Below are 15911 nucleotides of genomic sequence, written 5' to 3' on the forward strand. Positions count from 1 at the left end.
ACTAAGCACAAGACCTAAGCTCAGACTTTCTACTTCAGTTAAGTACTTAATGGTACCTCCCCTTCTCCAAGCATTTTAAATGAAAGCCGGCCGGGCGCGGTGGCTCATGCCTGGAATCCCAGCACTTTGGGAGGCCGAGGTGGGAGGATCATGAGGTCAGGAGATCGAGACCATCCTGGCCAACATGGTGAAACCCTGTCTCTGCTAAAAATACAAAAAAATGGGTGGGGGGCGGGGGTGGCAGGCGCCTGTAGTCCCAGCTACTTGGGAGGCTGAGGCATGAGAATCGCCTGAACCCAGGAGGTGGAGATTGCAGTGAGCCGAGATCGTGCCACTGCACTCCAGCCTGGGTGACAGAGCAAGACTGCCTCTAAAAAAAAAAAAATGAAAGCCTTTCAGCTCACAAAAATGGCTAAGTAAAAAACCAGTTTGCTGTAGAGGGTTCCATCATGCTGAGGTCCAGGGACCCAGCACAGACACGGATAATCCCTTGTCTCCTTTACCATGGATGCATCTATCTGAGCCAGGAGGCGGGGGTTGTTCTGTTCCACTGCTTCCAGGCACTGGAGCATGGCCGTGACGTGAGCATCACTTAGCAGGAAGGCAGCATCTGGGGAGAGAAAAGCTACCACAGTGATAGAACCCAACAGGGAGGTCTTGAGAGAAGCTCGAGGAAGGAGAAAGGGAGAGGTAAGGATGAACTGGGAGGAGTCACGCCACCGTAGGGTGAAGGGAAATCAGAAACAAAGTAGAGAAGAGGCTAAAGAACGTGGAGTACAGCAAAGTGGCCGGGACAAGAGACTTCAAAGTCAGAAAAATCCAGATTTGAATCCTGGCTCTGAGTGACTTTGGCCAAGTCGCCTAACCTTCTGGAGCCCTGTGGACTAGAAACAGTAGCACCAATGCCCAACTCTCAGGGCTGCAGTGAAGATACTGGACAGCAGTGATGGGCACGCAGGAAACTCCTGGTAAACGGTGGCTATTCTTACTGGTTTGTCTCTGTGTGGCTGTAGGGGATGACCTTAACATAAAGTTGAATTGTGTCTTACTTGGGAGGTAAGAGGTAAGTCTGGATATGTTTCTGAGTAGAATCCCTATGGCATCAAGTGAAAAATAGGAGGCCCTGCCAGGCATGGTGGCTCACGCCTGTAATCCCAGCACTTTGGGAGGCTGAGGCGGGCGAATCACCTGAGGTCGGGAGTTCAAGACCTGCTGACCAACATGGAGAAACCCCGTCTCTACTAAAAATACAAAATGAGCTGGGCGTGGTGGCGCATGCCGGTAATCCCAGCTACTTGGGAGGCTGAGGCAGGAGAATTGCTTGAACCCGGGAGGCGGAGGTTGCAGTGAGCTGAGATTGAGCCACTGCACTCTAGCCTGGGCGACAGAGCGAAACTCTGTCTCAAAGAAAGAAAGAAAAATAGGAGGCCCTGGTACTAGAGCGATAGAGGAATAGCGAGGTGGGTGACAATGAGGAAGCACAGATGACAATCCTAAGTGGCCTCCACCTACCTGTGTAGAATTTTCTGATATACTGTCTATCCCCGAGCAGAGGCCGGAGCTGGGCTGAGAGGCAGTGGTATTGCAGGCTGTGCTGCAGCCACAACTCGGCAACAGCACGTTCACTCACACCATCAGCACTGCTCTGGCCATTCTCGTGCAAGCTGATGAACTGGGAAGCAAAGGGGTATGAGTCAAAACATACATCCTGGTAGATACAGCAAGATTGAGGCCTAATGACCTGAGAACTAAATTGAGACAGTTAAGGGAAACGCTTTGAAAAGCTTCACCCTGGGTCCCATATATGCAGGCTTTTTTTGAAAATAACAAAACTTTTCTATTCCTTCCCCAGAGGAGAAAAAGTGGCCTGGATGAATGGGTTTGCATGGTTTTTTTTTTAAGCAAATAAAGTCGGTCCCTAGAGGGATAATTAATTTCCTTTCCTTGGTTGATAGGCAACTTGACGTATTCCCTCCTTAAGAGTCTAGAAGATTCTTTTGACGGAGCCTCAAAGAGTGAAGACCCACAGCTCTGCCAGCACAGCCGCTCTGCTCTCACTCTTACCTTCTCCACGTGAAGGGCTGAGTGGGGACTGAGCCACCGTATGTCTTTCACGAACTGCCAGTAATCAGTCTGGCGGCGGCACGCCTGTGAAGGGAACACATGCAATGAGCAAATCACTACCATTCTGGACCAGACCCAGTTCTAGGGTTGGCATTCAAAGACAGGAAAAAGAGCACAGCCTTCCCTTGCCTCATCAAAGGTTCTCAGCAGCAATCAAAGGCATACATACAGAGGCCAGGGGTGGTGGCTCAAACCTGTAACTCAGCACTTCAGGAGGACTGCTTGGGTCCAGGTAGACTGGCCCATCTCTACAAACAATTTAAAGCTTACTCCGAGTGGTGGCACATGCCTTAGTGCCAGCTACTCAGGAGGCTGAGGTGGGAGAATCACTTGAGCCTGGGAAGTCAAAGCTGCAGTGAGCCATGATCGTCCCACTGCACTCCTGCCTGGGCAACAGAGTGAGACCCTATCTAAGGAAAAAAAAAAAAGAAAGAAAGAAAAAAGAAATACATACACTTGACATATGTTTACCCTTTTAAAGAATAATTGTTAAAAATGATTTTAATCATTCTTTTGAACAGGTAACATATGTGTATGATATACAAGGTATACAGTAAAAATAATGTTTTCTTTTTCTTTTTTTGAGACAGAGTCACTCTGTCGCCCAGGCTGGAGTGCAGTGGCGTGATTTCAGTTCACTGCAACCTCCACCTCCCAGGTTGAAGGGATCCTCATGCCTCAGCCTCCCAAATAGCTAGAACTACAGGCACACGACACCACGCCTGGCTAATTTTTGTATATTTAGTAGAGATGGGCTGTCTCAACTAAAGACCATGTTGGCCAGGCTGGTCTCAAACCCCGAGCCTCAAGTTATATCACATAACTTCCTGGAGAGCAATTTAGCAATAGCTATCAAAATTCAAAGGCACATGTTCTTTAATCTAAGAATTCTAGGAATTTATCCTACGGTAAAGGGCAAAACGATCTATACACAAGCACTGTTACTAACAGCAAATGACTGGAAACAATCTAAATATCCATTCACCAGGGGACTAGCTAGATAAGTGACAGTACATACAGACAATGGAATATTACAAAATGACAACTGTAAGAAAGAATGAAGAAGCTCTTTATGTAACGATTTCGGATGAATTACAAAATATATTAAGTGAAAAAGGCAAGATACAGAATAGTTACTACAGTATGCTATTATTTATATTTAAAAAGTTGCAGGTACAGCAAAGAAAATAATTGATAATTGCTTTTATAAGCATAAAAATTCTCTGGAAGGGCAGGGCATAGTGGTTCACGCCTGTAATCCCAGCACCCTGGGAGCCAAGGTGGGAGGCTGCCTGAGGGCAGGAGCTTGAGACCAGCCTGGGCAACACAGGGAGACCCTGTCTCTAAAAAAAAATTTTTTAATTAAAAAAAAAAAATTCTCTGTAAGGAAACTAGTAAATGGTAGTTTTTTATGTGATCAGAAGGGAGCAAGACTTTTCACTGTATACAGTTTTATAGTTTTTTATTACCTAGCTGTGTAAAATACAGCGTTCAAAAATTAAATACTTTTAAAGTTATAGAGTGATATATATAGTACAACCTTAATATTTTTAAAAAACCACACAAAACATAGAAAAAAGCAGAAAATACACCTAAATGTTAGAGTGGTTACTATCGCTTAGTGTTGGGATTATGGGTGATATTTACTTTCTTCTAAGGTCTTTTTGGTATTTTCTGAATTTTCAAGAAAGAAAATATATCACCTACATATTCAGGAAAAAACCCACAAAGGTCTTTTTTATTATTATTGATTTTTTTTTAATTGGACCACCTATGTTGCCAAGAACTAGTTTCTTCTTGATGGTGGCAAAAGGGGGAATCCTCTCACTTCTGTTCAGCTGAGCAATCTCAGGGGCTAAACGTCCCACATTTCTAACCAGCAGAAAAAAGCCTATCAAATATGCCTTGCCTTCCGGAAGGACTAAAAAGGTAGCCCAGATGCAGCTGTCAAGAAAACTGAGATCCCTCTAAGAATACGATTGTGACGTTACAGCTTTCCGCTGGCCCTGAGTGGATTTTTAAAAATACAATTCACATTCCATAACGCTTCCTTTTGAAAGCCCAGAGGGGACATGAGCAGCATGAATCACCGTATCAGCCCCTCCTCCTGACAAGGGCACAACACCCAGAATAGCTCGGCGATGACGCCGCAGCCTGAAACCTTTGAAAGCCCTCATCTTTCAGAGGGAGGAAATGAAAGGGAAAACAAGTTATTGACGCAGACTTTACTTCTCAGATCTTTACAAGGCAGAACAGAGCAGCAAGGAAACTGGCACAGATCTTTTGTTTTTGATTCTTCCCACTAGAGCCTGCAGTTGCTAAACGTGTGTGTACATATGACAAATCTGCCTGATTTGTTTTGCTTCTGATTACTAACCCTACTGGGGTTCTCAGGACAGGAGGCATGTAAAAAAGGAGAGAAGAGAAAAGATAAAATAAAAACAAATGAAAAAATTAAAAATACTCCTGCTATTTTGCAGATGATCATATGCTTTGATATTTTCCATTCTGATGACCAGATACTTTCACAGATATTATCACATTCTTTTTTTTTTTTTTGAGACGGAGTTTTGCTCGTTACCCAGGCTGGAGTGCAATGGTACAATCTCAGCTCACTGCAACCTCCACCTCCCAGGTTCAAGCAGTTCTCCTGCTTCAGCCTCCCGAGTAGCTGGGATTATAGGCATGCACCACTACGCCTGGCTAATTTTATATTTTTAGCAGAGATGGGGTTTCACCATGTTGGTCAGGCTGGTCTTGAACTTCTGACCTCAGGTGATCCGCCCGCCTCAGTCTCCCGAAGCGCTAGGATTACAGGTGTGAGCCACTGTGCCTGACCAGATATTATCACTTTTAATAACTGTAACAAGATATGTGAATAGGGTTTTGCATTTATCAAGTAGCTTTCATTTCAGAGTCTCATTGATTTGACTTGCATTTCACTTTCAGGCACAGATGGTGAAACTGTCTTGTAATATGGTTAAGTGATTACTCTAGATGACAGTTTAATATTAGTAACAGGGCCAAGAAAAGAATCCATTTGCTATTAGGACACAAGTACCTGACCCACTGAGTGGCAGTGCCACTAATCTGGTAGCTATTTTGGTCAGAAGCCTGGGAAACTTGCACTGAGTTTCTGTAAAACACGCTGGCATGATTCCCAAGTTTCTGACTTGGAGACTGAGTGGGTCAATGCCGCCAATAAGAAGAAGGTCAATCTCATGAGAGAAAATAAGTTTAGTTTTGGTCATGTTGTGCTCGGGCCTGAAAGACAGCCAGACAGTAATGTACAGGAGGCAGCTAGTGTTCTGGATCTAGAGTTCGGCAGAGATGCCTGAGGTGGGGGTCATCAATGGGTGAGTGATAGTGCAATGCGAGTGGATGAGACTGCTTCAGGAAAATACACAGAGTAAGAGAGAAGGGCATACGGCAGAATTGCATTCAAAAAAATTCCAGACTGGGCGCGGTGGCTCACGCCTGTAATCCCAGCACTTTGGGAGGCTGAGGCAGGCAGATCACGAGGTCAGGAGATAGAGGCCATCCTGGCTAACACGGTGAACCCCTGTCTCTACTAAAAACACAAAAAAATTAGCCGGGTGTGGTGGCGGGCGCCTGTTGTCCCAGCTGCTCAGGAGGCTGAGGCAGGAGAATGGTGTGAACCCGGGAGGTGGAGCTCGCAGTGAGCCCAGATCGCACCACTGCGCGCCAGCCTGGGCGACAGAGCGAGACTCCGTCTCAAAAAAAAAGAGAAAACAAAGACGGAAGAGTTATATAATTTGTCCAGCACCACTCAGTTAATGGCGAAGCTGAGGTTAAAATGTGAGCAGTCTGATTCAAAAATCCATAATTTTAACTACTACATCACTTTATTTTCCATGGACGTGAGTAGTGAGTCCAGAGTAGGTTCTTACTGATCTAGGTTCTTACTGATTCCAAAGACTTTTGTCAGTCTATGATACAGTGTTGCCTCCATAGTCCTAGAATGGTGCTTTTTGTTGTTCTGGGTTTGCTTTTTTTTTTTGAGACAGGGTCTCACTCTAGGCTGGAGTACAGGGGCATAATCAGCTCACTGCAACCTCAACCTCTCAGGCTTAAGCCATTTTCCCACCTCAGCCTCCTGAGTAGCTGAGTCTACAGGCATGCATCACCATGGCTGGCTAATATTTTAAATTTTTTAGAGATGGGGATCTCGCTGTGTTGCCCAGGCTGATCTTGTATTCCTGGTCTCAAAATTCTAGTGCTCTTCCTGCCTCAACTTCCCAAAGTGCTGGAATTACAGCCATGAGCCACCATGCCCAGCCAAGTATACATACTTTAATACCAATTAGTTGATTAGCTCTTTTCCAATGTGATTGCTAGCTGAGAATAAATTCTGATAAAAAAGAAAGATGAGCTTAGAGTTCCAGGTAGTTATACTAGGCCCTGACAGGGGAGGACGTGAGTGAGCACACACAATTATGCATGCATTTGTGAGGTCTGATTTTTTTTAAATAGGAGGATATACCAAACTCCAATGACTCACATGGCAATTTTATCCAGAATCAAAATGTATTTAAAACACTGCAAATGGAATAACTGCCAAAGAGAAAGCAGAAACCTTTAAGTATTATTGGATTCTACTCATTTCAAAACTCAAAGCTGATTAGAGTTTTTGAGGTTATAAAGAAAAAGAAACTCGGCCAGGTGTGGTGGCTCACGCCTGTAATCCCAGCACTTTGGGAAGTCAAGGCAGGTGGATCACCTGAGGTCCGAAGTTCGAGACCAGTCTGAGCAACATGGAGAAACCGCATCTCTACTAAAAATACAAAATTAGCCAGGCGTGCTGGTGCATGACTGTAATCCCAGCTACTCAGGAGGCTGAGGCAGGAGAATCACTTGAACCCGGGAGACAGAGGCTGCGGTGAGCTGAGATCGCGCCACTGCACCACAGCCCGGGCAACAAGAGTGAGACTCCATCTCGAAAAAGAAGAAAAAGAAAAAGAAACTCAACATTAATAAAGTTTATATTTTAAAAATGTAAGCTACAATCAAACTATTATAGTTTGTAGCTTAAATTTTTAAAATATAAACTTTCTTGATATAAAGTAAAACTCAAAGGATATTCTAAATATGACAATATTTTATAAATAGTTCTCAGATTGTCCTAGGATGCTAGGAGGAAAATTAAATGAGTCATTGTGTCCTCCTCGTCCTCCCCGCCCTCCTCGCCCTCCTGCCCCTCCTCGCCCTGCCCGTCCTCCTCGCCCTCCTCATTGTAGTACACTTGGAGAGTTCTTCCTATTCTCTTAACGCTTTACATACCACACCCACCCTAGAGGTAGATAGCTGCTACCTCATTTCACTGGTGAGGAAACTAAGGCACGAAGAGGTTAAGTATTTTGCCCAAGGTTACACAGCTAACATGTGAAGGAGCTGAACACCAAATCCAGGCAGCCTGGCTCTCCCCTGAGCCACATGACCTATTAACGACTCCTGTTGCAGTCACGTGAGTTCACTACTAACTCTTCTTTCCCCTAGTCGCCTTTGTGCTGCAGTCACGTGAGTTCACTACTGACTCTGCTTTTCCCTAGTCGCCTTCGTGCTGCAGTCACGTGAGTTCACTAACTCTTCCCTAGTCGCCTTCGTGCTGCAGTCACGTGAGTTCACTACTGACTCTTCTTTCCCTAGTCGCTTTCGTGCTGCAGTCACGTGAGTTCACTACTGACTCTTCTTTCCCAGTCGCTTTCGTGCTGCAGTCACGTGAGTTCACTACTGACTCTTCTTTCCCAGTTGCCTTCGTGCTGCAGTCACGTGAGTTCACTACTGACTCTTTTCCTAGTCGCTTTTGTGCTGCAGTCACGTGAGTTCACTACTGACTCTTCTTTCCCTAGTCGCTTTCGTGCTGCAGTCACGTGAGTTCACTACTGACTCTTCTTTCCCAGTTGCCTTCGTGTGTGCTAGTTTTTGCAGATATTCTGAGGATAAAGTCTCACTATCCCAACAAGAAAGCACATTAATTCTTTCTTCCTATTATTAACTTGGAGTAGATAGTAATAACAAAGTCTAAATTTCGGGAACACGATGAAAATTCTAATTCAAAAAGAATCACAGGAAGAACTGATTATTTTGTTTCAGGAAAGAGATGTTGGTTCTAATCAGACCAATCTTATCAAGCCTAAGCAATTAATTATCACTGGAACACACGGGCTTCCGGGCAAAAGGATTCCCGTAGGAAAGTACGTTTAATGTAACCGAGCGCGTGGAGTTCCACCTTCTCGTCCTCTCTTCTTCTTTTTTTTTTTTTTGAGACAGGGTCTCACTCTGTTGCCCAGGCTGAAGTGCAGGGGTGCGATCTCGGCTCACTGCAGCCTCCACCTCCCGGGTTCAAGCGATTCTCCTGCCTCGGCCACCTGAGCAGCTGGGATTACAGGCACGAGCCACCACACCCAGCTAATTTTTATAATTTTAGTAGACACAGAGTTTCACCACGTTGGCCAGGCTGGTCTTAAACTGATCTCAAGTGATCTGCCCGACTCGATCTCCCAAAGTGCTGGGATTACAGGTGGCGTGAGCCACTGTGGCTGGCCACCTTCTTGTTCTGTAGAAACATTTCATGCATGAAAGTCAGAAATAAGTCAACATGTTTTTGCCTTGGCTGTTTTTCTTTCTTTACCCTACCCACGTCCGAAAAAACAGCATGGTTTTAAAACCAAACTAAGATTCAGAAGAAAAAGCTTCCTGGCTGTGATGGGCTAAGACTGCTCCTCCAAGATGGCTACGTCCTAATTCCTGGAGCCTGGGAATGTTACTTTCATGACAAAAGGGACTTTGCAGGTGTAATTAAATTAAGGATTTTGAGATGGGGCGATTATACTGGATGATCTATGTGGGCCCAATGTCACTGTAAGAGTCCTTTTAGGAGGGAGGGAGGAATGGTCATAAGGAGAGGAGGGAGGGAGGAACGGTCCATAAGGAGTGGAGGGAGGGAGGAATGGTCCATAAGGACAGGAGGGAGGGAGGAACGGTCCATAAGGAGAGGAGGGAGGGAGGAACGGTCCATAAGGAGAGGAGGGAGGGAGGAATGGTCATAAGGAGAGGAGGGAGGGAGGAATGGTCCATAAGGAGAGAAAGGGATGTGAAAGCAGAGAGGGCTGGGCACGGTGGCTCAGGTCTGTAATCCCAGCACTTTGGGAGGCTAAGGCAGGACCACTTGAGACCAGGAATTCAATACCGGCCTGGGCAACATGGTGAAATCCTGTCTCTACAAAAAATACAAAAAATAGCCGGGTGTGGTGGCGGGTGCCTGTAGCCCTAGCTACTTGGGAGGCTGAGGTGGGAGGACTGCTTGAACCTGGGAGGTCGAGGCTGCAGCGAGTCATGATTGCATCACTGCACTCCAGGCTGGGTGACAGAGCGAGACCCTGTCTCAAAACACAAACAAACAAACAAACGAAGGGGCAGAGAGATCTGAAAGTGCTGTTGGCTCTGAAGATGGAGAAAGTGGTCAAGAGCCAAAGAATGCAGGAAACCTAGAGAAGCTGGAAAAGGCAAGGAAATGGATTCTCCGTGGAGCATCCAGAGGGCGTGCGGCCCTGCAAGGGGGTGGATTCTCCGCGGAGCATCCGGAGGGCGTGCGGCCCTGCAGACACCTTGGTTTCAGCCCCGTGAAACTCATTTCGGACTTTAATCTCAAGAACTGTAAGATGAGAAATCCGTGTTGTGTTAAGCCATTAAGTTTGTAGTTACTTGTTACAGCAACAATAGGAAACTTTTAAGTTGACCTTATCTCTTGCTGCTGATTTGCTGTCCTACCCAGTGATTGATTCGTTCCATTAACATCTATGGCCCATAAGACACGATGTGAAACGTTCTGTATATTAAAAAAACATATTGTCACAGCTGCCTCAGGAGTTCACAGACTAGTAGCCTCCATCTCCTCCCTGCCAATGTGACTGTTTCTTTTCAACAAGTGAGTCGGCCCATCTGGCAAACCCAGGAGTTCTGCGTACCTGGTCACGGATAAGCCCGTGATAGAGGATGCTCTGCATGTCCCTGCAGAGCCGCTCCAAGCCACCATACTTAGACCAGACGTTGGGGCTGTTGGCTGATACCAAACCCTCCACCGTAGTCTTCAAATGACCCAGCAACTGCCAGTGTTCCCTCCTGCAAGGGCATCAGTTACCAATGGTTAGTTACCTTTGTTGTGCCTGATCTGGATCATATCAAAGACAGCCTCAGCCGAGGAGCCCCCGCCCCACATCCTGACATCCTCTCCCTATTAATTTTCATTTGGGCGTAACACTCAACTCTGAGAGAATCAAAGTTGTGAACGATACTAATTATAAAGACAAAAAGCAAAAAGCAAAAACCCTCACATTCAAATGGTATGTTATGCTTTGTAAGGGGATTTTTATCTACTATCTCACACAATCCTCAAGTAAGTAGCATATAACTCTAACTTTACAGGCGTATAACCCATTCACATCCATTTTTATTTTTTGAGACACTTACTCCATCGCCCAGGCTGAAGTGCGGTGGCACGATCACAGCTCACTGCAGCCTCAACCTCCCAGGTTCGGGTGATCCTCCCACCTCAACCTCCCAAGTAGCTGGGAACTACAGATGTGCAACAACACAGCCTGAAGATTTTTAAATTTTTTGTAGAGATGGGGTCTCACTATGTTGCCCAGGGTGGTCTCTAACTCCTGGTCTCAAGGGATCCTCCCACTTCAGCCTCCCAAAGAGCTGGGATTACAGATGTGATCCACCGCACTCAGCCTAAGATCCATTTCTTAACAACGACAGTACCTGCACAATATACAAAAAGATGAAGGCATCCACCAGACATCTTCTGCCAAACAAAAAAGGCCAGAAATGACTTCTTATTTCCTATATTTCCAAGCGCTAACTACAGCATCGTGAAGGACAGAAACTGTAGTACTAAGGTGATCACTAAAATGTCATTTATGGTTATACCGTAAGAAACGGCCATTGCAGAGGCCAATCGACTGCCAACTTTTGCTCAGTGACTCTGCATATCCTATGCCTCTTCCTCAGAACTAACTAGCCTCTGATTTCTTAGTGACAGTCTTCACATGTGCCAACAGGTTACAATCCAGTCTCACGGGCCTGAGAATCAGTCTGACTCATGAAGTGACTCTGCATACCTGTGTTCTGATTCATTCTGTACTGATCTTACAAGGTTAACTGTTAAAGGACATCATGAGGCTGGGCGCAGCGGCTCATGCCTGTAATCCCAGCAATTTGGGAGGCTGAGGTGGGTGGATCACGAGGTCAGGAGTTCGAAACCAGCCTGGCCAACATGGCAAAACCCCATCTCTACCAAAAAATACAAAAATTAGTCGGGTGTGGTGGCACATGCCTGTAATCCCAGCTACGCGGGGGACTGAGACAGGAGAATCGCTTGGACCTGGGAAGCGGAGGTTGCAGTGAGCTGAGATCGCGCCATTGCACTCCAGCCTGGGCAACACGCGTGAGACTCTGTCTCAAAAAAAAGAAAAGAACATCATGATAAATCCAAAAGCAAACATTAAATACTCTATCATCCTAGGGCTTTGATTCCAAAATTATACAAACAGCACTGACATCTTAGAAACTTTGAGCGCTCAGATCTACCTATAATTTCCTCCGAACAAAGCTGAAGAATTTCCCTTCCTCACAATAAAGTGTCCCTGAGGTGCCAAAGCTACAAAAGAATGTGGCTTTTATTTTAAGATATACCAAACAATCTATATTTGGTATCTTCTCCTGTAGAAGAAAACTTTTGTAAAAATTTGATTTACGTAGCTACTGTATTTAGTGTCACCTTTTAAAAAATTTTTGATTGATACATAATTGTACATATTTATAGTATACAATGGATACATTGTGCATTGATCGCAACAAATTAGCATATCCATCATCTTTTTTTTTTTTTTTTTTTTGAGACGAGTCTATGTATGTCCTCACATGTGAAGTGAGATTCTTGGAAGCAGCATATGGTTGGGTCTTATTTGGATGGTTTTTTAAAAAATTCACTGGGTCACTATCTTTCATTTGGAGAATTTAACCCATTTACATTTAAGGTAATTATCAATAAGTCAGGTCTGTTACTTGTTTTCTAGTTTTTTACAGTTTCTTTCTTTCCATTACTTCCGTTGTGGCAGTTGATTTTCTCTAGCAGTGTGCTTTGAGTCCTTGCTTTTCAATTTTGGTGTGTCATAGGTTTTTGCTTTTAGTCAGCATGAGGCTTACAAAACACATTTTGTAGTTATAAAAAGTTATTTTATTTATTTTTAATTTTTTTATTCTTGAGACATAGTCTCACTCTCACCCAGGCTGGACTACAGTAGCATAATCTCGGCTCACTGCAACCTTCACCTCCCAGGTTCACCCAATTCTCATGCCTCAGCCTCCTGAGTTGTTGGAATTAGAGTTACAGGCCCCTGCCACTGCACCCAGCTAATATTTGTATTTTTGGTAGAGATGGGGTTTCACTATGTTGGCCAGGCCAGTCTCAAACTCTTGACCTCAAGTGATCTGCCCACCTCAGGTTCCCAAAGTGCTGGGATTACAGGTGTGAGCCACCATTCCAGGCCCATAAAAAGTTATTTTAAACTGACAGCAACTTAAGTTTGATCATAAAGATAGGAAAAGAAACAAACAAAACCTATACTTTAACTCCATTCCTCCCCAAATCGGGAATTTTTGAAGTCCCATTTTTACATATTTTTATATTGCCTATCTATTTAGTGTCTTCATCTTCTTAGGATCATTTACCCAACAACATAATTATCAATATCAGGGAGTTGAAATACTAAATTCAACTGAAGCTCATACACAATGGTTTGATTAAACCATTATGCCTGAATCTTAGATGCAAGTAAACAGATCACAATGGAGAAATAAAATATCCTTTCCAGGTCAGGCGCAGTGGCTCACGCCTGTAATCCCAGCACTTTACGGGGCTGAGGCGGGCGGATCACCTGAGGTTGGGAGTTTGAGACCAATCTGACCAACGTGGAGAAACCCCGTTCTCTACTAAAAAAATACAAAAATTAGCCAGGCGTGGTGGCATATGCCTGTAATCCCAGCTACTCGGGAGGCTGAGGCAGGAGAATTGCTTGAACTTGGGAGGCAGAGGTTGTGGTGAGCCGAGATCATGCCATTACACTCTAGCCTGGGCAACAAGAGTGAAACTCCGTCTCTCTCTCTCCTTCTCTCTCTCTCTCTCTATATATATATATATCATCTCCCTATTCTTTAACCATGTTTTCAGCAAGTAAGGTCAGTTTTTCCTGTTACTGCTTGGTAATCGTTATTTGAATGGTATCACCCTGTATTCACATGTAATCTTTATATGAACAGAATCAAGACCTTGGAATTGAACTGGTTCAAAGCAGCTCTTGGTAGAGAGCCACTTCCACAAGTATACAGAATGTTCTCCTTTAATCACCATAAATGAAATGCACATCTTTCTAACCCTCTCACCCTATGCCTGGGTGGAACCAGGCCTAGTGGCAAGGGAGAGCATAAGCCATCTCTACGTTAATCATTTTCATCAACTCACAATAAAGCCAATCTCAGAATAAAATCCCAACTACCTTCTTCTGGGAGGATCTTGACCACATTCCTCCTTGAAAGAGGAATAGAAATCGCTTAAGTGACTCAAGTAAGTACATGTAGGAAAAACAGTTTTCCTAAATGCCAACTCAGTCTTACGCTTACCATGTTATAATAAGCAACACTCAAGATTAAAATAAAAAGGTACAAAACTCTGTAAAGTATTACACTATATAATTAATACATAACTAAAACATAATCACTAAAAATACATGATATGTGCATATCTTCTATATGATATATATGAAATACATGATAAATAGTAAATAAGTGAAAGTACTATGCAATTGCAAAGTGAGATTCAAGGTAAGAAATATACATTGGCCTATCTTCAATCCCCAAATACTCTTTTTAGTGGTAAAGGAAACAGCTTCAGCTTACTGACATGCCCCTTCCACAGTGAGCTCTTTATCTGGGACAGGCCCATGGATCACAGCTGAAAGCCAGGTTGTCCCAAGCCAGGTAATGATTTGATCCCCGAAGTGGAGGAAGAAAGGTGTGATACACACGTGATGGAATAGTAGGAAAGAATGAAAACTTTTGACCAAAAAGTTTCTAAAGCTAATTATAGCATATTAAGGTATAAAAAGCAGAATGTAAAATCAGATTTATGATCTCAACATAAAAATATGAAAAGAAATAATATGTTAATAGGGGTTACCTTTGGTAATATGGGGGAATTGTAGAGGAGAGGGGAATTGTTTAGGTCTTTCCTGAGATGAGCAATTAATAAAGGATCAGTAGACTGGGTGTGGTAGCTTATGCCTGTAATCCCAGCACTTTGGGAAGCTAAGGCAGGTGGACTGCTTGAGCTCAGGAGTTCGAGACCAGCCTGGGCAACATGGCAAAATCCTGTCTCGATTAAAAAAAACCTAAAAAATCCCTCCCCACAAAAAAAAAAGGATCAATAATCTGAACAAACAAGAAGCTGGAAAGCCCCATAGAGGATTTTTTTAAATACTCAAGTATCAAGGGCTTCTACGTTGAAACACTGTGGTCAGGCAAGCGTCCCTGGGACTTTGAATGTCAGAAATTACTTCCTGGAAAGAAGTGATGTGTTCTTCCTTCAGGTAGAAAAAAATATAATTAAGTGAAATAATTATTGGTAACACTGAGGTAGCGGGACCCTATCACATTTGTGTTTAATTTTTCTTCTTATCTGGCTATATATTTTGTTTTTAATTATCTAGTATTTAACTTGCAGGCTATGTAGTTGAATATGCTTTTTATATAAATAATATGCTTTAAATAAACAACATGCTTATAGGAAAAACATACTTGACTCTCTCATATAGTCTCTCAGCTCTGGGGCACCTGAGAGAATGTCCCACACATTTCACGGCTGACAGGAGAATCTTTCTTTTTTTTTGTAGAGATGGGAGTCTTACTATGTTGCTGAGACTGGTCTCAAACTCTTGGGCTCAAGCAATCATCTGGCTCGGCCTCCTAAAGTGCTAGGATTACAGACGTGAGTCACTGCACCCGGCCAAAGGAGAATCTTAATACCTGTAGGTGTGCTTTGTAACTTGACACCCATTTATCAAATGAGTAACATCAAATATATCGAATTTCAACAATCAGTAGATTTAACATAAGGATGAAAAATCCCTTATGTCAGAAACCGAACCACCAACAAATTCCTTAGCATGAAGGTGAAGAATTCTCCATCATCGGCCCCAATCTAAATACCAACTTTGCTGCTCGGTACTCCTCAGGTTAGGTACAGGCACCTTAGAACACGCTATTACAAACGTGCCAACCTTGCTCCTACTGCCACGACCTTACTCACGCAGAGCTCTCCACCTGGAACGCCTCTTCGCACCCCATTCAGGGATTCAGGTCCAGCTCTGATTCAACTTTCTCTCAAAACGTTCTAAATAATCTGACCCACTATAGCTCTTATTAGCACTCCAAAAGCATATGATGTCACTATACCATTCCTTCTAAAAATATTTTTTTTTTTTTTTTTTTTTTTTTTTTTTTTTTTTTTTTTTTTTTTTGAGACGGAGTCTCGCTCTGTCTCCCGGGCTGGAGTTGCAGTGGCCGGATCTCAGCTCACTGCAAGCTCCGCCTCCCGGGCTCACGCCATTCTCCTGCCTCAGCCTCCCGAGTAGCTGGGACTACAGGCGCCGCCACCTCACCCGGCTAGTTTTTTGTATTTTTTAGTAGAGACGGGGTTTCACCAT

At 44.0% G+C, this 15911-nt stretch overlaps 1 protein-coding gene across 1 annotated transcript in view; it reads right to left on the minus strand.

The window, feature by feature from the left end:
- RUBCN (RUN and cysteine rich domain containing beclin 1 interacting protein) overlaps positions 1-15911 on the minus strand; it is a 52282-nt gene that overhangs the window by 26971 nt on the left and 9400 nt on the right. The window contains exons 2-5 of the mRNA XM_025374937.1: positions 10113-10266; positions 2065-2148; positions 1513-1672; positions 504-610 (exon numbers count right to left, since the gene is read on the minus strand). Coding sequence (XP_025230722.1) covers positions 504-610; positions 1513-1672; positions 2065-2148; positions 10113-10266 — 505 coding nt within the window. The remainder of the gene's footprint in view (positions 1-503; positions 611-1512; positions 1673-2064; positions 2149-10112; positions 10267-15911) is intronic.

The sequence above is a fragment of the Theropithecus gelada genome, chromosome 2 (assembly GCF_003255815.1).
Source record: "Theropithecus gelada isolate Dixy chromosome 2, Tgel_1.0, whole genome shotgun sequence".
NCBI lineage: Eukaryota > Metazoa > Chordata > Mammalia > Primates > Cercopithecidae > Theropithecus > Theropithecus gelada.